The sequence below is a fragment of the Ambystoma mexicanum genome, chromosome 3p (genome assembly GCF_040938575.1).
Source record: "Ambystoma mexicanum isolate Mex_15411 chromosome 3p, UKY_AmexF1_1, whole genome shotgun sequence".
Lineage (NCBI taxonomy): Eukaryota > Metazoa > Chordata > Amphibia > Caudata > Ambystomatidae > Ambystoma > Ambystoma mexicanum.
This window is the reverse complement of record NC_090925.1, coordinates 1,046,180,201-1,046,206,806: the sequence shown is the minus strand read 5'-3', so window position 1 is coordinate 1,046,206,806 and position 26,606 is coordinate 1,046,180,201. Positions and strand designations below refer to the sequence as shown.

Sequence of the window (26,606 nt, the reverse complement as noted above, 5' to 3'; positions counted from 1 at the left end):
TAATCTTTTCCCGCCAAAATTGTATATCACCAATTTACTCAAGAAGATCAATTCAGGTGTGATTCCCTCTCAACTATAGAATCGCGTAAAACCCCTACTCAATTTCAAACATCAAGGACACAAATTTCCATACATATGACACATCAACAATACATTTATAACAAACATTAAACAGACTAGACAGACACCAGCTGGACACAGATATCTCTGCCTTCTAATCAATACCCTGACATGGAGTTTAAACGAACTCCTTTATGACGTCTTTAATCGTCGCAGTAGCCTATTTTTTCCCTATTATGTGGGACTATGAGTTCACGTTTCTTCTGTCCGCTATATTAAAGCACAGGAACAAGGAGTATCCTCTGTCTTCTCGGGTGTCTTCCATGGTATCCTCTCTCTTCTTGGGTGTCCACCCCGGTATCCTCTATTTTATTCAGTTATTCCAGAGTCATTATCCCCTTATATAAATACAGTCTTCTCTACTTCTGACTATTTTGTTTTCTGCCTCCCTCCGTTACCTTTCCCTTACTTGTTCTAATGCCTATAAAACATTTGCCAAAGCATTGACTTTTTTTTTGTTTCACTCACCGCTCGCATCGTTCCTCTCTGGATCCTCGGGATCACCGCCTCCTTTACCGCATTTTTTGGTCTTTCGTCTGCTCACTGCCCGTGGGAATGGAAGGGTTTCTGTTTTTAAAACGGGTGCCTTCAAACCCACTGCAGTTTTTTAGGACAAGTTTATACTATCATTGTCCACGGGAAGCTTCACAGTCTACTCGGCCAAAATGGCGAAGGACTCGTGATATTGCCGAAGACCTAGAGTTACTTCGTGTCGACGGTCAATAGGTGTCTTATCAATAATCAATGTTCAATAGTTGATGGTCAAAAACCATCCTCACCGCTACCAAGTGTACAAGAGGGCGTAGCCCATGGGATCAGAGCTCACCCTCAAGTACTTTTAAGATGAGATAGCTGCACCTTGAGGAGGATTGATTGCAGGATTCTCTTACTCCAGCACCAATCAATAAGAACAACTCAGTAGTTTGGCAAAGGGAAGTCTGTTTAATGACAAGTACAAAAAACAGGGAAACAAATGGAAATCAACAGTGATGCGATCGCCTGTCTCGCTTCAACTTCCAAATTCTTCATTCATACAGCAATAGTTATAGTACATTCTCGTCATCACTGACGTGTTACACGCCAACATTGTCATGCAATTGTATTGTTTGGGAAAGGTAACTTAAGTATAGGGGCTATATCTGTATATGGTAACAGAGTATGAGGATTGGATAACTCTTATCGGGTGGGCGTCTACGCCCATCCCTCTACATCACTTGTGATAGACGTCACTACAAGTATGATGTCTCATTGGTTCTACTAGCTATAGGACCCTAGATTATTTGGTCCATTATGATTGGGTAGGTTACACCCCTAGACATAAATCTCCACTTTAATTAGCAGCATGCAGAATGGACACCCAGATGGGGGGTGCCCCAAGATTCACCCCACCTCCCTTCCATCAATCAGTACTTTAGGGCTATGTGTCAATTAATAGGCTGAGGATGGCCTCGAAACTGTAGCTTCTTCTCAGGAAAAGTTATGGCATCCTCGAGTTCTGGGTGACATCAGACGTTGGTACCTCTTCGCGCTTGGCTGGTCACGTGGCTGTTCACCGACAATCTGCCTCATTTTCCTTCTTTTCATGTATTTGATTCTTCCTTAGCCTTGCCACCTGCCTGGGGCCTCCTTATCTTGACCTTCACTGGCTGGCTGCTATGCTCTTAAGTTTCATTTCTTCGAAGTTGCCACTCTCCTCCCTTCTTGGAGTTGACCTCGAATTCCCAGGCATGAGCTGCTTTATGCTCAGTTTCGATTCCGCTCCTTCCTTCTGGCTTTAGCTGGAACCTGAATCTCGGCCTGGTTGGCCCCTTGCAGCCTGGGCTTAATTCTGCTTTTACAAAATGGAGTCGCATTTGTATAATGTGCTTTATTAAGGTAGATATATAATTGGCGCTTGCCACTCTATTCTTCTACTAAGCATTGCAAGCAGTACCGTTTCCTTAGCTTCTTGCATTCCAAGCCTATTTACAGTCGTTAGTGAGTTGCATATTTCATCTCACTTCATGGTTACGTTTCTTTATATATCTATATTGTTTCTTCTTACAAGTCCATTACATCATTACTCTTCTCATTTCGTCCTTGTGTGTCATCTTTCGATTGTCGTTTATGTTCATCTGTACGTCTGTCTGGGCCCTTGGGTTATCACCACTCGTCTTCCATTAAGCCTCTTTGGGTCTCTTCGGGGACAGTTTGCAAGTAGTCTTCATTTCATGTTAACTGCTGGTACGGTTGTCTCAGTGTGTACCAGGCTGCCCATGGTTGTCTGCTTATAGTCACTTCAACAGGCATTGCTCTTCTGATGGGCACTGGGCAGAGTCCAAGTGCAGCTCTCTGTTGGTTTATTTGTTCCTCATGCGTCACATATCTTGGCGAGTATGTTCCTGGTACCTCAAAATGGGGGGCTGGATGCAAGCCGTATCTGGGACCCCCTCTACACTATGAATGTGAGCATCCTTAAAAAACTTGGCAAGCTTAGCCTTGAACTGGAATCACACATTTTACTCTTATGCTGACAGCATAGGGCTGTCACTTAAGCTTATTAGAGACAGTATTGTTGTGGGTTTGTCTGGGCCATATAAAAAGCACAATGCTGAAAATATATTCAACAGGGTGAGGATATGAAAATAGTTAAATTAAAAAGGTGCCGACAATAATACTTGGGTGGAGCCTCCAGTGCCAAAATGCTTTGACAATTCTCTATTGCTATTGAAACAAGTTTTCACGATTGCCTTTCAAACACATTCCGAACCATGGTCCATATTCTTTCATCACATGTTTTGCACTAGGAAATAATTGTACTAGTGCTGAAAAGGAGCACTAGCAGAACTAGGATATAGACTGCTCTGGTGCAAAAATGCATTAAACAAATATGGGGCAGATTCTCCACTACTATTCCAAATAAAATAAGTGCAGAGGATGTGCTTTTTTAATTTCATCAGTTTGGGAAATGTGCAGGCCACCTTATTCTCAAAGGTGACTTGCTCATTTCAGTGGTGCTGGCCAGCAGCACAAAAGAGGCGCTTCACAGCCTCCATTCATTAATTAGTCTTTTGAGCTTGCTCCCGACACTAACGCATTAGTGTCCCAGATGGGCGCTTTCAGGGCATTTTAGAGTGACAGACCATTAAGGGCCCTGTCAAAGGGTACTGTCACTGTGAAATGCAAAAATAGAAAAAAGTATTTCTATCCTTGTTTGAGGGGTACCAGTGGAAGAGCAGTGATTCACACTGTTGCTGTTCCACTTTCAAATAAATGTGTGAAAGGGTCATGTGAGGGGTCAGAGGCAGACAACTTGATAAAGGTTTTTCACAATAAGCCATTTTATTAACTTAAAAGGGTGTGATAAATGCCTCGCTTTACCTAACCTAATATGCGTTTCTCTGCCTATGAAACTAAGACTAAAGAAAAAGACTCTAATACAAAAAGGTATCTGTCCCTCACACTTATACATACAACAAAAACCTTTAGGTATTTCTATGGCTGTTCAAGCTCAACAAAACAATAATTAGAATCAAATACTCTTGTAACCAGGGTTGGATCCCGTTCGCCAAGATTAAGGAAGAATTTCCAAATAAAAGTTCCAATAGTTAAAGTTAATTCCAATAATCTGCTTCTACTGTAAAAGTAACACACAGAGGTTTTTCCCTACAGCCAAGTTCTGTTTCCAACGCAAAGTTCCTTCACTCTTGGAGGCTTTCACTTGGTGTAGGAACTGTCTTTTAATTAAACAAAGTTCAACACTCTTCAGCATACAGTTCTCACAGGCGTTCGTTTGTCAAACCAATAGTCTTTGTTTTCACTCTTCCAGTCAATATTTCAATATGACTTCTCTTCTCTGAAAAAAACAACTACTACACACTTCTTCTTTATACACAACAATGTTTTCGTCAGGATGGTTTTATCACAGTTCATCGAACACATTAGTGGCTCTGCCACTTTCTCTCCACCATAACCTTTCACCACAATGTAGTACTTCCTTCATGGTTCACTAACTTGCCAGGACTACCACTAACAATCCCTTTCCTAGTGTGCTCGCCTGCCAGGATAAATATCCTAACACTACTACAAGTACTCTGCGGTGTGGTTTACTTCAAACATCAGTAAACTCTTTAACTTTCAGCAACAGTAAATTTCACAGCTTCTTCTATAAGGAAAAGAATTATTGGCAGAAAAGGATTGTTGTGAGAAACAAGGCGCTCTAACAATTTGATATGTATGCAAGGGCTGCAGATTGAGGCAAAAGAGAAGGCAACCTGCCAAAGTTTCCAACAGTACATAAGTGAGACAAAAGGGTGGTTTGCCTGATATCTGTGCACAAAAACACAATTCAAACTAAATTTAGCATGAGTTTTAATTGAAGAATTCTTGAACAGCCTGACACGTGTTTCGAGCTAAGAGGCTCGTCATCAGAGGCTGATAATTCTGTACATCGGTATACAAAGATTCAGATCATCAAATCAAGCAAGGATCAACATAAATGACCACAATAAGTTAACATTGATTTAACAACAACCGCAAATCCAGTCAAAGGGTTACATGTGTGGCAAGGCCCGCAGAATAATGATACATAAGATGAACAGACATAATAAACCAACATTAATGTACATAAAGTAAATTTTAAACAATTCATCAGATCGCATGTTAGTTTTGAAAAGGATATAATGTAGTGCATTCACAATTGTCAGAAACGTAGTAGGATATGTAAATTTAAGAGAAAGACAAAGAAAAAAGCGAAATTGGCATCAATTAATAAGCCAAGAAAATATTTAGCAGAAGCAAGAAAAGTAATGTCTCTCCAACTCAATGGACATACTGAAAAAGCAATAGTTGAATAATAATTTACCTTGTATTTCTTCTTAGGTGGGTCAGCCTGACTGAGAAATGTATTTGGAAATTAGAGTATTATTAATTATAGTCCATATAGGGAGAACAAAGAGAAAAAGGAATTTCTTCTGTTATAAAGAGAAATTACAAGAAGTATAAATGCTTACCAATATATTGGATCATATTCCAGATCATAAATGATGTGAGCTCCACCGTGGGAGAAACACAGACAAAACGCACTTAGTTCACATTGGCGGAGACGCCGGTGAGTGCGGGTCTTTCGCGCAAGCCCCTAGACCTTACAATCAGTCTGAGGGGCTACGCATGTGACCAATCAATCTTCATTTCGCCTTCTTTTACTTGATATGCAGGCACTTCTACGCAATGGAAGCAGTATATATTTAGGTACGCCTTTTTCAGTTATTAGTATGCACAGTTGCTGTTGTGCTTAATCTGTTGAAATTACCAAATAGCTATCCTAAGTGGGTTTTGTCTGTGTTTCTCCCACAGTGGAGCTCACATTATTTATGATCTGGAATATGATCCAATATATTGGTAAGCATTTATACTTCTAGTAATTTCTCTTTATAACAGAAGAAATTCCTTTTTCTCTTTTTTTCTCGCTATATGGACTATAATTAATAATACTCTAATTTCCAAATAAATTTCTCAGTCAGGCTGAACCACCTTACAAGAAATACAAGGTAAATTAATATTCAACTATGGCTTTTTCAGTATGTCCATTGAGTTGGAGAGACATTACTTTTCTTCCTTCTGCTAAATATTTTCTTGGCTTATTAATTGATGCCAATTTGGCTTTTTTCTTTGTCTTTCTCTTAAATTTACATATCCTACTACGTTTCTGGCAATTGTGGATGCACTACATTATATCCTTTTCAAAACTATCATGCGATCTGATGAATTGTTTAAAATTTACTTTATGTACATTAATGTCGGTTTATTATGTATGTTCATCTTATGTATCATTATTCTGCGGGCCTTGCCACACATGTAACCCTTTGACTGGATTTGCGGTTGTTGTTAAATCAATGTTAACTCATTGTGTTCATTTATGTTGATCCTTGCTTGATTTGATGATCTGAATCTTTGTATAACGATGTACAGAATTATCAGCCTCTGATGACGAGCCTCTTAGCTCGAAACACGTGTCAGGCTGTTCAAGAATTCGTCAGTTAAAACTCATGCTAAATTTAGTTTGAATTGTGTTTTTGTGCGCAGATGTCAGGCAAACCACCCTTTTGTCTTTCTTCCATAAGGATACAACACCCATTGAGGCTGTTTGTGCCACTGATTCATTGGCCACATGCAATGCAGCCTGTGTTCCTCTGTGTCCATATTGACACCCTCCACAAAAAGGGACACTTTTCTGCCATCTTTAGGTTTCCACTATCACAACAGGTAGTTGTTGATGATGTATTTTATTCAAGTTTCTCTCTCTAATAAAGCTGTTTTCCCTTTTACTTCCAATGGTCTTTCTTTGGCTTGGGCAATGGTGGCTTTTATCTAACTCAAATATTGCCTTCTCTTTACTCCGGCAATGCTGGTTACAGTTTTCTTTTATTATTTCCCTCTCGTTACTTTGCGAATGGTGGTTACACATTGGGTTCAATTTTGCCCCCTCTTTTCTTGGGCAATGGTAATAACAGCCTTTCTTAAACACTGTTCTCTATTTACTTGAGTGGTGATAGTCATAAACTTTTTTTCTCTTGTTTCCTCTTCAAAAGGGTTTTGGGCCAAATACATTTTCTTTCATTAGTTTGGTATTCAGAAGATCAAAAGGCGGTCAGCGGTTTACTATGGAACACCCGGGGTCACCTGTCAGAGGCCAACTTACTGGTCTCTCTCTCTGTGTCTTTGTAGCCTACTGTCACTGCCACTTCTTCTGACAGTTCTGGTTGCAGTCCCATTACTCGCCGCACCTTTCTGAACAGGAGTCCACGTTGCTCCACTCGCTTCACAGTGCTCGCCAGTAACTGGACCCAGGCACAAGGGGCCTCATTACGAGGTTGGCAGTAACCCACCAGTGCCAACAGCGGGTTACCACCAACCCTGTAACACCAAATACGGCGCCTGACTTCCCGTTGCCACCGGGACATTACAAGTCCCAGCAGCGCGTGAAGTCAGGTGCTGGATTTTGTAAGTTCCCATTCCCATGGAGTCACATAGGACTCCATGGGATTGGGGAGCCCGAAGCACCAGCACCATTGCTGACGGTGGTGGTGATTCCATGGCAACTGTCTCTGCCGGGGGCACTGCACCCGGCAGGGTCAGTCCTGTTAGGCGCAGCTGCCCTGGCAGGCATAGTGTGGGGGTCCGGAAACAAGGGTGCCAATGAGCTCCCTTGTTTCCGGACCGCCACACTTGTAATGAGCCCCAAGGTACAGAGAGCACTTCTCGCCCATGAGGTAACCTGCAACAGCAGCAATTCCTGCTGCATGACCTCTCCAATTCGTGCTTCTCCTTCTTATGACTCTCTCAGCACCATCACCCGTTACAGACTGGTCCTTGGGTCCTTGGCTCTCTACCCCTGCTACATACACAGCTGCTGATAGCATCCTATACGTCCTATACAATGACTACTGATGCTCTTTTCTACCTGCACCTGTGGGGGAATTAAATACTCAAAATTCCTGCTCAGGTGTAGGTTGTCAGGAACACTAGACTTCTTACTGCAGTGCTGTGCCTCTGAGCCCCTCTTCCTCGTCCCAGTACTTGAAGTCCCCAATGTTCTCATTCTTCATTTTATTGCATATTTCGGTTTTAACTTTACCTAACTTACTCTGTTTGTAAAACATACCTCTACATAAGGGTTTTAATGTCATTAATGGTTGTTTCTTAATGTCGCAACTCAAACCAAAGAGGAATTCACATTTCTCAGAAGTAATGGTATTGATCTTCTGATTTTTATATGCTCTATTCTTATGCTGACCGTAAGGGCTTTCACCACCAACATGTTGGGTACCTTTGAGAAGGGGAGCTTTACTCTGACACCAAGCTGTTAGGTATCCTGGCATCATGGATATCTCACCCTCCGAAGAAGATGAATACCATGTATCTCCTAGCAGAACCCTCCTATTTCCTGGGGGGCCTCCTCCTCCCAGGTGATCCACACGGCGAATACCACAGCCAGGGTTAGGATCAGGTAGCAGCTGCCTTTCCCTGGCCACTTGGGAGGAGAATTTAGGCAGGGATTCTGAGGACTCCGCAGGATTCATCACAGTCAGGAATTACCCTATCAAGCAATGTGCCTGTCCCCATCAGGGGCAGGGAACTGTTTTTCATTTCTGTGCATTTTAAAGTGCATCCCATTTGTGAATTCACCATGCACTTTAAAATGCACAGAAATGTACCCCTGATTTGCACAAATGTGCAGAGGTGTACACAAGGCATTTGAATGTACACATCTTTGATGCAAATATTAAAATGTCCTTCCTGAATTAGGCCTTGTGCAAATACTGTGCAAATCTACACTGCCACTGATGCATAGTATCAGTTAATCAGGCCCAGGCAATTCTGTGTGTTTATAGATACTGACATACAGTCAAACGCTTTCTCTCAACTCTACACATAGTTGAAATCGTGGGTCATTATGCCCTCAAGATGGCAGTATTGTCAAGTCCATCAATAAAATCAAATAGTCTTGTAGCATTGGAGGTGTATAATTCTGCTCCTGGGAGTTTGAGGTCCCTAATCTAAGCTATCGGCACCCAATTTTAGCAAGTAGTTGTGGGACTCTCGTACGGTGAAGATAGAATGAATAAGAACCTGCCTCACTCATCTCTGGATATTGCCACCACTGTTTCTTTGATAGTAAATTCACCGTATTGGAGTGTGTTAGTCCCCTTTTAATATCCATGACTCATGGACGGTATGATAGGTTAGAATGTTGAATATCCAATAGAAAATTGAAGCAAATGCTTAAACCCCTGATTATTTGAGTAAATAAGTCTATTGAAGTCTTATCAAATCCATGTCTTACCCTTCTCTGTTTTAGCGCACTGCTCCCTTCACAGAGGAGACATATCAATTTCAAGTTTAGCCCTGTTACTATAGAGGATATGAAAGCGCTAATGGAAACCATGAGACCAACATCATGCGCTGAGAACATACTGCCACCTAAAATGATCCTAGAAAATTAGGAGATCTTTGCATCTCTGCTCACGAGAATGGTAAATGCATCCTTCTGAGATGGTAATACACCAGAGACTATTAAGACAGTCACGGTTACACCCATGGTAAAAAGCCAGGCTTGGACCAGAAGGATCCTGGTAATATCTGCCCCATTATCAATTGCAATTTCATATTGAAAATTATGGACAAGGTAGCTGCATCCCAACTGCAAGCTTTTGTGGATGCAAGTGACATTCTTCATAAACAACAATCAGGCTTTACAACATCCAATAGCACGGAGGCAGCTATGCTGGACCTCCAAACCCACATGCTTGGCATTATGGATAAGGGCAAAGCTGCCATGTTAGTGGTATTGGGCTTATCTGCCGCGTTTAATTTGCTAAACCATCAACAGCTCAAATGGGCATTGCAAAACATGGGTAATTGCTCAGTATAGGCCACTAGGTGGGTGGTCTCTTTCCCGTCAAATAGGAGATCATAAATCCATTGGGGGGATACATTCTCCCACTCAATACCCATTAAATGTGGGGTACCACAGGTGTCCAGCTTGTCCCCTTTGTTATTTAATCTGTATCTTAGGTGTCTCTGCACAGTGCTCAACAACATCAGAGCCTACTTTACGAACTATGCAGATGATATCCAGCTGGTGGCAGAGCTGAGTAGCTGCTACGACAGATAGCATCAGGGTGGCAACCATATATAACACCATAGAGGCTTGGATGTAAAGTAATTGGATGTGCTTGAACAGGAGCAAAACCGAGCTGATGATTTTTGGCTCACACCAAGCATGGGCCAAACTAAGTCAGGAATATAAGACCTTTCAGATCAAAGACTCCCCCATCCAAGTCTTAGGGAAAGTAAAAACACTAGGGATCATCTGGAAGCATCATTGTGTGCAGAATGCATGTTACTAACCTGAACAGAAATTGTCAGTATTATCTGTGACTCCTAAAACAAATTAGACCTTATCTGAACGAGAAAAACAGTGCAACCATTGCAAGAGCCATAATACTATCTAGGTTAGACTATGGAAATGCCCTACTGATAGGAGAGAGCAAGGGGTGCATTGCAAGTTGCCAAACCATTAAAAACATTAAAGCAGATAGAAAAGCCCTTCACTGGCTAGCACTGGAGAATAGGATCTCCTTCAAGACCATGACCATGGTACACCGCTGCCTATTTGGGTAGGCACCCGCCTACCTGAAGGAAAAGATTACACACTACATTCCTGGGCGTCTTCTAAGATCAGAGGCACAGGGGCAGATAATTTGCCCTCGTTCCAAACAATCAAATGGCTTAGACTGGTCTTTCCCAGTGAAAGCGGCTGAGGTATGGAACAGATTACCGATACAATTGAGGCAAGAGAAGAATTACACAGCCTTCAGGAAAGCATTGAAAACAAATATATTCAAGTAAAGGAACTGATACGTAGGAAATAGCTAGCAACTGATGTCATGTCAATTTATGTGTCTGTGTATAACTGTACACGCCCCGATGCCTGCGGATGCCTGCGGCACGATATAAATAAATAAATACAAATAATGTACATATCAATCTTTGTCCCACCCACAAGGGCAGTCCAGCAGACAGTTAGTAAGGGCTCCCTGTCTGGATTACCCTGGGTTACTTAGGGTAAAACCCCACATTTTACAAAATTACAGAGGGGTGTGGGAGCCGCTCTACTGAGAATGAACATGGGTCAAATACCCTGTTCTATTGAATGTCTTCCACTCAGGAGGATCTACAACCACGTTATAGCTCAATGCACCCTTCACAGAGGAGACCAATCCATTTGCATATCAGTGTTTGTCCCACCCACAAGGGCAGTCCAGCACCCAAATGCTAGGAATTCTCCTCTGAACAAGAGTACCACCAGCAACCCCAGACACTTGTTTTCAGCCATGTTCTCAATGGCCTCCATCATCCGAGCGGCCGGCCTGAAAGCTATATTCTCTTCTCGTCAGTGAACAGCAGCGGCTGCCTGTCACCTCACTTCCAGCTTGCTGCTTCTGCTTCTCTTCAACATTGGTGCTTGAGTATGTGCCAATTTACAGTGACTGTACCCATAATGTACCTACAATAAGAGTGCTGCCCTCCTCCCCCTCTGTAACTAAAGTGCAACAGGCCAGCTGATCACTGCTCCAATTTCTTCACTGTGACACTCAGCTCGAGCACCTTTATTCTAGCACATTGTAATAAATGCAACAAGGGGAAATATTTAAACAAAGGACAGAGTTCCGGAGTTCCCAAACACATGGAGTCCCCTGGTGACCTTATGCACAGGGCTGGGTACACAATGTATCCCCCACCATGAGCTGAGTGAAAGAGAGAAAAGGCTCAGAGGGGTACAAAGGAGTGATATCAACCGTCGGTGTGTTTTGCCACATGTGTTTGCAGGTGAGATTTTTAGAGCATTTGCACCCAATGTCTACACACATTAATGATATTGATCTCTCTCACCCAGGGCAGGGGACACCATTCTTCTTCTTTATGCATTTAGAGAGTGTGCAAACCTTCAGCCGCAGTTGCAATGCCAAAAGCTCCCACAGTGCCAATCAAATCAATGCCTGTATAGTATTTCTCCTCAAATTGCTGCATTTCCAGTTGTGATGGTATAGAGCTGAACCCCATCAATCATGTGGTTTATCCCTGTGGTGTTGGGCAACTGGCTACCACACACACCTCCTCAGTTCCTTCCACTGCTTCCCTATCTTGTCAACCTATGTGGGGTAGTGGGGACAACATTGATATGATATGATGTCATATGGCATTTATAACGCGCCTATACACAAGTGTTTCAAGGCACGACGAGGCAAGGGAGGGGAAACAGAAGGAAGACAGAGACAACAATCCTACTAGGCCAGATGACATTGAGATTGTGCAAGTGCAGAGGAGGGGGCAAGGGGAAAAGTGCAGGGGGAAAGGGGAGGGGGCAGTGCAGTACATAAGATAACAGTAAAAAATAAAAACAATAAATAAGAGTGTGGCCAGCTGGTGGTAGGTGCATGGGTTAGTGCAGACATCGGATGTCAAGTGCTAGTAGGGGCTGTAGGCATACAGAAACAGTTCCTGAGTGCAAGGGTTGCCAGGGGGGCAGTGCAGGTGTGCAACTGGCTGGGGGGGGGGTTGGTGGACCTGGGCCCGAGATCAGAGGGTAGCCAGGTGACCAGTGCAGATTAGGATTCAGCCATGAGATCAGCAGGGGAGAGGGGGAGAGAAAGCAGAAGCAAAGAGGAAGGTCTTGAGTTGCTTCGGGAACTGGAGATGGTTCTCCTCAAGTTCCAAAGAGGCAGGGAGGCTTTTCCAGAGGGAGGCCCCCTCTGATAGTAGTAAATATACATATAGCATGGCACATCTTATTGTGCTGACATTTAGGGACCTTGCTATATTTGCCCCAATAAGGTGTGGGGCCTCCTTAATGATGCCTTTAAGCAGGACTTTCTGCCCTTTACCTGAAAATGTTGTCTTTCAAGATTTTGAATATAAAGTGACCAAATTCCACACGAAAGGCAGAACCAGGCATGCTCCTAACAGCATAGTCTGCATTCCCCTGCACTTACAATGAGGCTCAACGTGTATGCATATCTAATTTTGCATATCTAATTTAACATCTCTGGTACTGCATCAGCATGCAGAGACTGTTACATTGGGCAATGCAGCTTTTAGCATCCAGGAAATCCTCCTGGAGGCTTAGGGCAAAACCACAGTGGTATGGTCACACTCCAAATGCAATGGAAAATGAGTGCAACATGTTTCGAACAGTGCAAAACACTAACAATAGGCTCTTTTCTGTTTTTACGGTACAGGATTCACTATTTGGGGGGGAGATAAACAGAGATGCTTTGGGACTGCACCACAATAGGATGCACTGCACCACCGGAGCAAAGGGCTGTTCAGAAGAGACAAATAAGAGGCATGCCAAGCAATCATGGAGCTCGGAACTGCATTGTTATACCAACCGCTAATGCCTGAATTCAAATATACACGATTGGATAAGACACATGCCGGGATCTACATGGTCATAATTTGTGGCTTCACTGCTAGTCTGTGTCCATCCTTGTCAATACCATGTTAGGGTCTTCTCCATTGCTCAAAATGTACATAGCACAGTAAAATGCACATTCCACTGTTTACAGGGCCGGAAGGATTGCTCAGGGGCAATGTGCTCACCTTGAAAGCAAGACGACGCAGAGCAACATGGTTTCGATACTCAGGTCCGCACTTAGAAACCTTTGGGTATTAAGCACATTATAAATAACCAATTACAAGTAGTGTCTTTAAATCTATAAGAGGACTTATGTAGGGGCTGTTGATGGATACATGGGAGTAAACACCCTGAAGTGGGAGTATGATTTTTCCCAGGATTGTATCAAATGCTCAAGGCTCAATGTGACATCGAATCAGAGGCACATCATCTGCATCCTAGAACATTACGAAAGACATGGATTTGAATACACAGAGGGTTCTTTTAGTTTTAGGCAGGGACATCCTGCCAGTTATTGATTGTATTAAATTACAATGTAGTGAACTGTCTCTGTCTCCTGAAGCACATCCACATTTGCCGTTTGACTTTGTTTTTCCCTGACAATGGACAGGAATGAGGTTGTAGTTAATGTTTAAACTCGTGTTAGAAAGCCAATTATTTTTTAATTCGGTTATATTGAAGGACTAGTATGCTCAAAAATGTTATTGGCTAAAAAAATGGCCCATAATCAAAAATATATATAAAAAATATTTTTAAACAAAGTCCCTATGTAAAGTGTTGAGCAAATTAAGGCAAAAAGGAAAGACACTGCAATTACTAATACAACATTGTTGTATTTGTGATTGCCGTGATTGGAAAACCACAGAAATCATAAATACAAGAACGTAGTATTTCTGACTGCGGCAGCTTTCTCTTGGAGTCTCCTGGGCTCCCCCAACCCTGAGGGAGCCCAGGAGACTCCAAGCGAAAGCTGCCACAGTGAGAAATACAACGTTGTTGTATTTGTAAATGCCGCGAGTTGGGGGAGCCCAGGAGACTCCATGCGAAATCCGCCACAGTCAGAAATACAACGTTCTTGTATTTATGATTTCTGTGGTTTTCCAACCACGGCAATCGCAAATACAACAATGTTGTATTAGTAATTGCAATGTCTTTCCTTTTTACCTTCATTTTACGTTTTCTCTGCTTCCCTGGGCTTGGGGAGCACCGAAAACGTAAAATGAAAGTGAATGCAGCCTCCTCAGCTCCTGTTGAGCTCTGCTCTGGCTGCAGTAAGCAAAAGCTCTGCTCAAGCTTTTGCTGCTTGTTTAGTGCTGCCAGGGCAGAGCTGAGGAGGCTGCCTGAAATGGCAAAATGGATGCTCCCATGTAAACGCGTTGAGCCTCATTTGGTCAAAAGTTTACATAGGAACTTTCATTAAAAATATGTTTAATGTATGTTTTGGATTATTGCCCATCTTTTAAGGCAATAATATTTTTGAGTGCACTATTCCTTTAAGATCAGAAATAGGTCTATAGAAAATGCTATCAGAATTTAAGATGAATTCAGAGTTAATGATGTGTGTTTTTACAAGGGAGTAGGAAATCATAGCCGGGCTGTTTCATCATAAAGATTTTACCTGTTAGAATTACAGAGAGGAATATGAAATTTTCTCGAGGAAACAGAAAAGCACAGAGAATAAGATTTCATTTATTTTCTGAGAGAACGGATAATCACAGAGCTTAGCTCTTGAATTTTTCCTTAGAGTGCAGAAATACCAAGAGAAGGTTTATTGTTTCCTGGGGTAAACAGAATATCACAGAGAAAAACACTTGAGTTTTGTGAGGAAAATGAAAATCTGGGAAAGAGGCACGTGTCTTATTTTCCGACAGAAACCATAAAAGGACAGAGATGACATTTGCTTTTTGTGAGGGAGTAGAAAATCATACAGAGTGACGCATGATTTTATCAGGAAGGAGAAGCCATTCTTTTCCATGAGAGAAGATAAAATCACAGTGCGGCATGTAATATTTTGAAAATAGAACATATAATTAGATAAATGTTCATGTGATTTCTTGTGAGAAAGTGACATTTGATTGCTTTTTGAGGGAACTGAAAATCACATAGTGGGACAAATAATGTTATTCAGAGGAGAATAAGTGACATGTTATTTTTGTGCGAAAAGAACAATACAGAATGTGACACACAAGTGAAACGTTATTTTTCTGAGGGAGCAAGAAAACACAGAGTAATACCTGATTTCTTGCATGGGAAAAAGAGAATTACAGAGGTTTGCATTTTTAAGAGAGAACATAAAGTCAGAGAGTTACTCATGACTTTTTTCAGAAATATAATTGAGAGAGGGACTCCACTGTTGCAGAGAAGAGGTCAAGGAAATTGTCAGAACTCCATATGTCAGGATGTAGGGTCGGGAGATCAGGAATTTCATAGAGGATTCCGGAGCTGTTGTATGCAATAGAGTTTTCTAAACCATGCATGACATAGGGCAGCGATACCACCCAATGTGAAGAAGACCTTTCTGCCAGATAAGGTACAATATAAGGACATGATAAAGACTAGTGTTGCAATAGCAGTAGTACATTTACAGATATCCCAGTCTAATCAGGTGATGGAGGATTAGGTTCAGCATATAATGCTTCAGCATAGTTTATCAGAGACAAAAGATTAAGAGTGTCTGATCCTAACAAATCATAGACAGATATGTGAATCAACATGTCATGTACAGGCGAAGGATGGCAGACATACTCTGTCTTTCAAGAGATATGACCAAGTTAGATATTAATCTCTGTTCCTTTTGGCAAGGCTGCAGGACATCTTTTTAGAAGTCAAAACTTTTCCGAGCAGGACAATTCCACAGAAAAAAGAGCATGGATGGGTGGATGATGTAATAGACAAAAAGAGAAATGGACTGGCCAAGCAGCACTAGCCAAAAAACGCTTTCATCAGTTTACAGTCTATTTCAAAAAAAGCTTTGCAGTTCTCACACCATTAGTTCAAGTGGTCAGCCTCTGGCAGTAACACTAGGACCACAATACCACTGCTAACACATCATTTGCGCAGGCCACCAATGTGACCTAAATGCCCAAAAGAGACTAGATCCCAATTCAGCCCAATATCACCAGAAAGTAAATGTATGTTGCCACCTATACTCTGTTCAAGCAGAATGTATACTGCTGCAAGGCGTGGACCAACTTGGATAACTTCTCTCTGCAGGCCCATATGAGAAGGCACAATGCATGTGTATAACCCCAGAGACATTGCCAAACATGGCAGTACAATGATTCTGAGCATCTTTAGAGTGCCTTAAAGTAGCACAAATCACACAATAGACCAACCTGGCTATAACGTTGTGTGTGAACCTCACCTACGCATTGGTGGAAAGGCACGTTTTTAGGTAGTTGCTGGAAATAACAGATTAGGGAGGTCCTAATCGGCATTACTTTCTAGAAATGCTGCGCCGCAGTTGTGCTACAATTTTGCTTTTCTGCAGTTAGACGTGAGGTGAGAACAATCCACATTATCAGATATGGATCAGTGGAAATAGCTCTGGTAACATGGCTGTCACTGAGCATTGTTTCACCTTCTCTTATCCTGCAAGTCATCAGGAATCCCTGGGCATTAGCATTGGCTAGTCATCAACAAACACATTTCTGCATGGAATGTTTTGATGGAAACACTAAAAGGGCTGAGCTCTGGTAGAGGGAGTTGGCTTTGCACCTGGGTTCAACCTAGAAATGTGGCTATATGGCAGCCGACAAGAGGTCCAGTGTACTGGGTTCTCTATGGTTTGTTCAGATTATATATGATACATCATCAAAGACCTTTACCCATTTGTGAAATCTTTCAACAGCCATTGCCATCTTGTAGCTGCCATGGCTGGTGTCGCTGAGAAGACCTGTTCATATTTCAGATAGTCATACAGTGCAAGAAATGTGGTGCACACATTTCAGGTGCACAACCAATTGCCACAGAAACAGCAAAGTACAATGCACCTCATTATGAGTTTGGCAGTTATTCTATGGTAAATCTGAATTACCACCAAGCTCGTTTACCATTGCTGCCACTCAGTATCGTTAGATTGCCTCAGGAATACGAGTGGTGGAAGGGTGGTGGAAATGTACATTATTGTAGTCCATCGAGTTCCATGGAGATTTGGTGGGATTACCCCATGTGATAATTCCACTGTAGTAATTCTTCAAATTGTTGGCCTTAAATGTGGGCATTTACCACCCGCAAGTTGCTGGCAATAAATCCTCTATTTCAAGGTCAAACCAAAAATTCGGCAGTGTGGTAAAAATGGTGGTAATTCCGTTACCGCCAGAAAAAGTGACAATAATAAAATTGACACCACTTTCTTTTTTTTGTTGAAAATTTTATTTTAAATCAAGGCCAGTTTACAAGCATATATCATAAATAGTAGCAAAGACGTGTTAACCCCTAACACCCTCCCCTCGGGCCCGTCCCCCCTTCCCTCCACTCCCCTGCCAGGCCTCCACTCTCCGTGCTCTCCTCTCTGCGGCCCCACAGTTTATGTGTCCCCTTCGGCTTCCTCCCGGGCTCCAAGGGTCCATCGGGCATTGATAGGCTTATAAGTCAGGGCGGGAAATCGCTGGTCATATTCCAGTACCGGGCCCCAAATGTTCTGGAACCGGTGAAGGACCCCGGCCTTTGCCGCCGTTACCTTTTCCGCTATCAGTACGTTCCATAGTTTTGTCCACCAATGAGCTAAGCAGGGGCCGTCCGGGGACTTCCAGTGGCGGGCCAGCACCGATTTCCCGGCTAAAAGGCATTGGGTCAACAGTTTCGCCCTATTCCCGAAGCGTGGGTAGATCGCCGGACTGGGACCCCCAGCAGAATGGGGCCTGGCTCCAGTGGAATCGGTGCCCTTGTGATCTGTGTAATTGTCCCCAGGCATTGTCTCCAAAATCGCTGGATTTTCGGGCACGCCCATCACATGTGGAAAAAGGAGCCTGGGTGGCCACATCCTCTCCAGCAGGAGGGGTCCACCCTGGGATTCATGTGATAGAGCCTAAGAGGGGGGTAGTACCACCACAGCATGATCTTATATGCACATTCCCTATTGGTGACACAGGAGGACGAGGAGTGTGCTCTGGTCCAAATGTCTACCCATGTTTGGTCTTCTATTGGGTGCCCCAGGTCGGCCTCCCACTGGGCCATGCAGCGGGTTCTCTCAACCAGGAAATCACCAAACAAGCGTCTGTAAAAGGTAGATATCCTACCTCGAGATGGGGGGTCCTTGAGCGATAGTTCCAGTGAAGTCAGGGCGCGCGTTGCTGCTTGTAGGATTTGGGGCTGTGAGCACCAGTGGCGCAGCTGTATGTAGGTAAATCTGTCCTTTTCCTGAAGTTGGAACTTCTCCTTGCATTGTTCGAACGTGCATGGCGCGTTCCCCTCGTACATCTGATCCAGGGTCTCAAGGCCTCCCTTTATCCAGCATTGAAAATTGCGCAGGTTTGATCCGGGTGAGAAAGCTGGATTGTGGAAAATCGGCGATTGCGGGTTACCGCCTCTTGGGATACCCTTCCGTTTTAGTGCCCAGTCCCAGACACTCAAGGTGTGTTTGGTTGCCCGCAGAAGGTCACCCCAATGTGTCCTGAGGGGGGCCGGGATGTGTGGCAGTAATCGCAGGGGTAGGGGCAGCCGTGACTGTTCCAGTTCTACCCATCTAGGGCGATTTGTGAGTGTTTGCCATGCGTGAACGTGTGCCAATTGGGCCGCCACTCTGTAGGCCTGTAAATCCGGGACTCTGAGCCCTCCCATTTTGGAGGCCCCCAGTAGAGTTTTGTAAGGAATTCTAGGTTTTTTACCCCTCCATATGAACTTCACCATTTTCTTCTGCAGGTCTCGAAGTGCTGGTGCGGGGATTGCCACTGGGAGGGAGGAGCAGGCATAGAGAAACCTCGGGAGACGGTTCATTTTGCAGGCTGTTATTCACCCCATTAAGGAGATCTCCTGGGTCGTCCAACGTCTCCCTCCAGTTCTTTAAATAGCCAGGGAAAGTTGGTCTGGTACATTTCTTTTGGGTCCACCGGGATGTAGACCCCCAAGTAGGAGATGGCTCTGTTTTCCCACTTGATCGGGCTCATCTTGGTCAGAGTCTCCCGCTCCTCCGGGGCGAGGCCAATGCTCAAGGCTGTTGATTTAGCGAAGTTAACTGAAAAGCCGGATACCTCACTGTAGCTGCTTATTTCTGCTAGGGCATGCTTAAGGGAGGAGCGGGGTTCTGAGATCCTTAACAGGACATCGTCAGCATATAAGGCGATTTTTTGTTGGGAGGGGCCAACCTGCAGGCCTGTGATCTGGGTGTTTTGTTGTATTTTCTGGGCAAAGGGCTCCATGGTAAGTGCAAAAAGCAGAGGTGATAATGGGCAGCCCCCCCTCGTACCACAGGACAGCGAAATCGGGGCCGAGATGGATCCGTTGGTCCTCAGAAATGTTTTGGGTCCTTTGTAGTTGGCCAGGATCATTGTCTGAAAAGCTGTTCCAAAACCAAAGGCCCCCAGGGTGCGTTTCATGAATGGCCAGTCCACCTTGTCAAATGCCTTGGTGGCATCTAGTGCCATCAATACTAGTTTTTGGGATTTTCGGGTGGCGATGTCCACCAAGTTTAGAGTTCTCCGGATATTGTCCCCTGCCGACCGATTTAGGATGAAGCCTGCTTGGTCTGGCTGGATTATCTCCGGTAAGATGCGACCCAGACGATTCGCAAGGACTTTGGAATATAGGTTTGCATCTATGTTCAATAGTGCTATTGGTCTGTAGGAGGCTAGGTCTCTCGGGTCTTTCCCTGGCTTGGGTAGAAGAACAGTGGTTGATTCCTGCATCGAGGGGGTTACTGAGCCAGAATCTCTGAAGGAGTTGAAGAGAGTTACTAAGGGGGGGTTAGCTGGTGCTTAAATAATTTGTAGTACCTTGTCGAGAATCCATCTGGGCCTGGCGCCCGTGTCTTGAGCGATTTGATGGCTTCCTCAACCTCTTCTTCTGTGATCAGTGCCTCCAGAGATTCCCTTGCCGAGGTGGAGAGTTGGGGCAGTGCTGCACTCTGCAGGTATTCCTTCTGTTTGAGCCGGTCTCGTGGAGTAGCGTCATGACCTGCGTTAAGTGGGCTAACGCCAGTTGCTGTTTATTAGATTCTGAATATTGGACAGCTCCCTGGGGGTCGCGCAGGCCGGAGATGGTGTTAGTTCGTTTTATTTTGGCCAGTTTGACTACCAAGAATTTGTTTGCCTTATTATTCTTTGCGTAGTAGGATTGTTTGGCCTTGGCCATTAATTGTGCGGTCTGTTCCGCGTAGTGGGCCTCCAGCTTCTTTCTGGCCGTGCGTAGGGCTCGCTGCGTTTTGGGGGACCAGCCTTTTTCTTTGTGGATCTCCTCTGTTGCTGTTTATTAGATTCTGAATATTGGACAGCTCCCTGGGGGTCGCGCAGGCCGGAGATGGTGTTAGTTCGTTTTATTTTGGCCAGTTTGACTACCAAGAATTTGTTTGCCTTATTATTCTTTGCGTAGTAGGATTGTTTGGCCTTGGCCATTAATTGTGCGGTCTGTTCCTCGTTGTGGGCCTCCAGCTTCTTTCTGGCCATGCGTAGGGCTCGCTGCGTTTTGGGGGCCAGCCTTTTTCTTTGTGGATCTCCTCTGCCGCTTTCAGTTCTTCCTCCAAGGTTATACTGGTCTGCCACCTGTTCCGATGATAGGCTACTCCCTGTGCAATCAGGACGCCTCTGATCACTGCCTTCATGGCGTCCCAGTTATTCGCTGGGGAGGTATCAGAAGCTGGGTTTTCTTCAAGAAAATTCTTGATCGCCTTCGCGATTCTGTCTCTCACCGACATGTCATTGAGGATCGGGTCATATAATGACCATTTACGGGGAGCGTTAGGGGTGGGGTTCTGGGCCCGGATCTCCATGATCACTGGAGCGTGGTCAGATAGAATTCTTGAACCAATAGACACTTCTTTGACGAAGGCGAGAGTTTGTGGGAACGCCAGGAGGAGGTCGATCCGTGAAAAGGTTCAGTGGACGTAGGAGTGAAAAGAATAGTCTATTTCAGTGGGCTGTAGTACCCGCCATGAGTCCACTACTTCCAGGGATCTGAATAGGTGTAGGAGGCTCAGAGCCTGGGTGAACTTGTTCGGGGTCGGAGGGTGCGACTTATCTCTTATCGGGTCTGGTACTCCGTTAAAGTCCCCTCCTATTATCACCTGGCCTTCTATGAAGCGTGAAAGAGACGTGCTCAAGGAGTCGTAAAAGTTTGATTGGCCAGAGTTAGGCGCATATACGGATACAAAGGTATATAAGTCACCAAGGAGGAGGAATTTGACTGCTATGAACCGGCCTACTGGGCATGTTTTAGTGTCCAGGATTTGAGGGTGTAGGTCTCTCCTGAAGAGGATTGCAGTGCCTACTTTTTTAGACTCTCCCGAGGCGAAGAATTGGAGTGGATACATAGCGAAGACACCCAAAGTCTGCTCGTAGCAGGTGGGTCTCCTGCAGCATGGCCACCGTGGCCGACACCACTTTTTTACTGCACCGCCAATCTCCCAATCTCCCAATGAGACCCAATGTTGCTAACCTACTGTATTTCAATATTTCGCTTGCTGGCACACATATATATGAAGAGCAATCCACTAACTGGCTACTGAAAAAGTTGCAGATGAGCATTGGATGACATATTTCTCACACCAACTCAGTGAAACCTAAGAGTACTCACTTCCACCCTCCCTAAGAGCAGAAAACCTATTACTGGGTATTCCAGAGCACCCCAAAAACATAGTTGTTTGCCTAGACCTGACCCCACTGTAATGTATAGCTTTGTTGTCTATCTACTTCCATTACCATGTAACCATCTTTTCAGCAAGTAACAGGTTGTAACTGCGCCTCGATGCCCACTGGTTGCTGCACGCCTTATGAATGTAATAATAAATAAAAAAATAAGTGATGACTATTCCCTACTACAGTCATTTGTGGAGTCAACCCAAAATGTAAGCCTGTAAACAAACACTCATCAAGGTGCTGGCACTGGCCTATTTGCTAGAAACTGACCTGACTAAGCCAGAAAGGAAGAGGTATCACAGCTAGTAATAACAGATAAAACCATCAACAAAGACGGACATGAAGAGAAACTCTGAAACTAGGATGTAGCAATATGGGAAAATGAACAGTGGAAAGGGAGCAATTGAAAAGGATACAAATTGAAGTAGTCCTATGAAAATATGCAACAATGCAACAATGCAAACACATTCACACAAAGCAAGAGATAAACACGCATTCTTCCCAGATCTTTGCAACAATAAGTCATCAAAAACCCTTAAATCTTCTTAATCATGTCTCTGGCCTTCTCTTTGGCCCCCTGCAAGTGAGCTTACTCTCTCAAACTCCCTCTGTAATCTACAACATCATGGCAGCAAATCAGGTTTCTCATAGAGCCTTGAACTTCCTGTTGGCTATTCAGAGCTTCTGATTGGCAGCTCCTGACTGGTGTATCAAATAATTAGGTGATGTGAACTCTGACTTGAGATCAAACCACGAGTTTGAGTGACTGAGAAGCTCTCAGGTCTTTTGTAGCACTGCTTAAACTCCCTTTTAAAGATACAAGGGGTATCTTTGAGGAACGTTCATACATGTCTAGTGTTAGATACCAATCTGATTGTGTTGCTCTATTCCATGCAACTGTTACTGAAGCTGTGCATGTAATTCTTCCATTTGATGGCTGCAATCTAGTCAGTCCATTGTTAAAGAATGTTTCCCCGTTGGCTCATCCGAATTCACATGTCAAACTTCACCTCAGTCTCAGTCTTACACCTGTGGCTTCCTTTCTTCAGAAATATGTATTGCGGCTCAACCTGCGAGTCTATTTCATTTGTATGTTCTTTCTGTCGTAATCTATTCACATTAGTTATCATGCTATGCGCTTTCTGACAATATTTTTATTCTGAATTGTATTGCTACAGTGTAAATATGTATCTCACAGGCCACGGAAGACAACAATTAAACATGCTCTTCAAAAAGAGGTGAGCGGCAGTAATACAGACAGGCAGAATGCACCATCACAATGATTACACATGAAATGACTTACTTCTGGGATTTGCTTGACGTAGTCTGACGTTTTCAGCCATGGTGTTTTCGGAGACTGAAGCAGCAAATAATAAAGTGAGGTAGATATTGGTTAGTGAACTGTCAATCGTAGCAAGAGCTTACAATAACCTTTCAATAATATGTGTGATAACAAAACGTGCCATCTTCAAAAATAAAACACCTACATATCTGTAGTATTGGTATGCTGATCTGATATTGTCGCTATCTAACTTCCCCACTGGCCGGATCTCTTAGGACATCCTTCTTACCGTTCACTGCTATCAATCAATGTGTATGATTCACTCAGCCATTCCCCCAATGTTCTCATTTTATTGTGGATTGTTAGAAATGAACACTCAAATTATTTGTAAACAGTACTCTTGATTAAAACAACACCATACAGGATACAATGTGAAAAGTACAGCGTGCAATCGTTAATTTCCTGTTTAACCTCTCGAGTTGTCTACAGTAATGTAGCCACTGTTTCCACATAATTCTAGTAGTTGCTATGAGACTACAAGGAGATAATTCGCACCAAGAAAGAAGCCTACAACGTTAGGATAAATCAGGCAGAATCCTACACCAAAGAACTATTCAATATACTAAAGGAATTAGAAAATCCTAATCCACCCACAGATACTTGCAAGGAAGACAAACCCTGGTGCACTAGTATCCAGAACGCCCTTGCCAACAAAATCACAGGGCTCCAAACCAAAATAGAGGATAAATGAGAACAACTTTCCAGTAGCAAGACTACCAGCCCAAGTACACCACCGCCCATTGACACTAACATAGGCTTCACATTCAAAAAGGTAACTATACCGGAAGTAAAAAAAATAATAGCCTCTCTAAAACCATCTAACTGCAAAGGGGGCAGCTGCTCTGCCCAGATTATAAAAGACGCAGCCAGAGATCTACCCCCCTTCATCACTAAACTAATAAACCTGCCTTTCTCCACTAATTCAGTCCCCAGCAACCTGAAACAATCATGGGTTCTTCCACTTCTAAAAAAACAATCATTAGACCTGGCCATACCCACTAATTACAGACCCATCACCACAGTCCCATTTTTGCTAAAAATCCTTGACAGAGATGCCTACCTGCAAATTCAGGACTACCTAGAGACAAACCAACTGTTAGGAATACGCCAATCTGGCTTTAGACCTCAACACGGAACAGAAGCTGCCCTTGTTGACCTTAAAAGTCAGATTGATGAAATCAAAGATAAAGGTAACGCCGCCATCCTACTCCTTTTAGACCTCTCAGCGGCCTTCGACTTGTTCGATCACAAAATCCTCTGCAACCACCTATCGTCTGCAGCTCACTTCTCCTCCTCTGTGGTCATGTGGATACAATCCTTCTTGGCTAATAGACCCATGAGGGTTTTCTCACCAGTAGCGGCAGCAGACCCCACCCCTATCGCCTACGGTGTCCCACAAGGCTCCTGCGTTTCGCCCACTTTGTACAATATATTTACAAAGCCACTCTTTGACAAACTGGACCATCTGGGTGTCACCTACACTAATTATGTAGATGACACCCAAATACTCCTTACCCTCTCAGGTAACTTCAATGTTGACGTCATCCAGATTAAAGAAATCTTCTCCATCATTCAGGCATGGATGGCCATACACGGCCTCTGCATGAATAATGAGAAAACTGAGCTTCTCCTTGTCGGTTCACCCAATAACCTGTTGAAACTCAGCCCCAATTACAATAGCATCATCATCGATGGTAATACTATTCCCATTGTTAAAAGTGTGAAAACCCTTGGCTTTTATCTTGATGCCAACACTAACCTGTCCAAACAAATTAACATGACTGCCTCAGCCACTGCCTACACTGGTAAACTGATCAGGGCCTGTAGACCTTTCTTGTCCTCTAATAGCTGCCTTACGCTGGCCAGGGATCTTATACAGTCCAAACTAGATTACTGTAACAGTCTATACCTAGGTGCAAACCAATCCATAACTAACAAACTACAGGTACTCCAAAATAACGCGCTACGAGCAGCATTAAACATCCCCAGGCGAGAGCACATCTCTACCACCAGAAAATTGTGCAAATGGCTCTCTATACAACGAAAAATCGACCTAAAAACCATCTGTCTCACATACAAAGCCTTAAGCCATCTAGCCCCACCTTATCTCACCAACTAATTCACCTTAAAATCTGCTACCAGAATTACTAGATCCTCTAATACCTTATGCCTAACAGTGCCCAGATTCACCTTAAAAAGAGCTGGAGGATCCAGCTTCACGGTCCTTCCCTCCCAACTTTGGAACACCTTACCACTTAACATCAAATCTATCGAGTCCTTTCAGTCTTTTAGGAAACAGGTTATTAGATGGTTACTGGATAAAAACTAACATTTACCATCTTCTCTCTCCTATGTCTGACAATACTGCCTATACTTTAATTGCGTTCTTTACTTGCAAACTGTATAAATGTATAATTGTAAACTGTATATAATGTACTATGTAACCATGTCCCGAAGCGCCCATTTACCTCTGGGTCTGAAGCGCTATATAAATAAATAAAACAAACAAACAAACAAGGATCAAAAAAGGGTTCTGCTGTGGCCATAACAATTGTCACTTGCTGTTTGTACACCCTTATCTCCCAAAAGTGGGAGAAGCCAAGAAGTATTCATCTTTGAGACAAGAGAACAGAGAAGGAAAACATGTACAATGGTTCCTTCCCAAAGCATCTCCACAAGAGCACCTGTGTTTTGCCAGTTCTCTCCTCTGGCACTTAGCCACACCCATTGCAAGAGTTAGCTGAACCACTATGATACTGGTATAGAGTTCCATCACCTGAGTTGGTGATCTGTCACTCAGGCAACATTCAAACCCTTGCTTTAGCGACTGAGAACAACCAGGACACCAGCACCACAGGTTTTCAATGTAGCCAACATGACATGGAGAACTGCAAAAAGAGATACTTAAAAGGACATTTCTTTCCCTCACCAGAATGCTGAGTTTTTAGATACTTCACTGTACCGGTTCACACAAACTGACAATGCAACAGCATGATGTTTTCTAAAAAAACATCTCTATGCCAAGCTTATGTTGTTCATACACTGGAGATTCAATATGTGTGACCGTGCTTTACAAACATAGGAAGAACCTATTTTACGTGTCAACAGAGATTGCTCTGTAGATTCCCCTCTTCTCTGTAGGATGAATTCAACCCAGAAAATATAGAGGAAGACTTGGTCATAAAAAAATATTGAAGATGAAACATGTTAACCTCACTTTTATTTGAACTATTTTGGAAACTAAAAGAAAAGGAGTAGTACAGTTATCCTCTGGTTTATTTACTTATCACATTTAGCTTTAGGGAAGAATATCTTACATTATAATGTTTGAAGGTTGATTAATGTATGGAGAGAGAGACTGTCATGTGAATGGTACAAGTAAATTCACGCAAAT

General features: G+C 43.4%; 1 protein-coding gene across 1 annotated transcript in view; it reads right to left on the bottom strand.

The window, feature by feature from the left end:
* LOC138579692 (bactericidal permeability-increasing protein-like) overlaps positions 1–26,606 on the bottom strand; it is a 462,445-nt gene that overhangs the window by 113,734 nt on the left and 322,105 nt on the right. Inside the window, exon 10 of the mRNA XM_069649930.1 lies at positions 23,174–23,227. Coding sequence (XP_069506031.1) covers positions 23,174–23,227 — 54 coding nt within the window. The remainder of the gene's footprint in view (positions 1–23,173; positions 23,228–26,606) is intronic.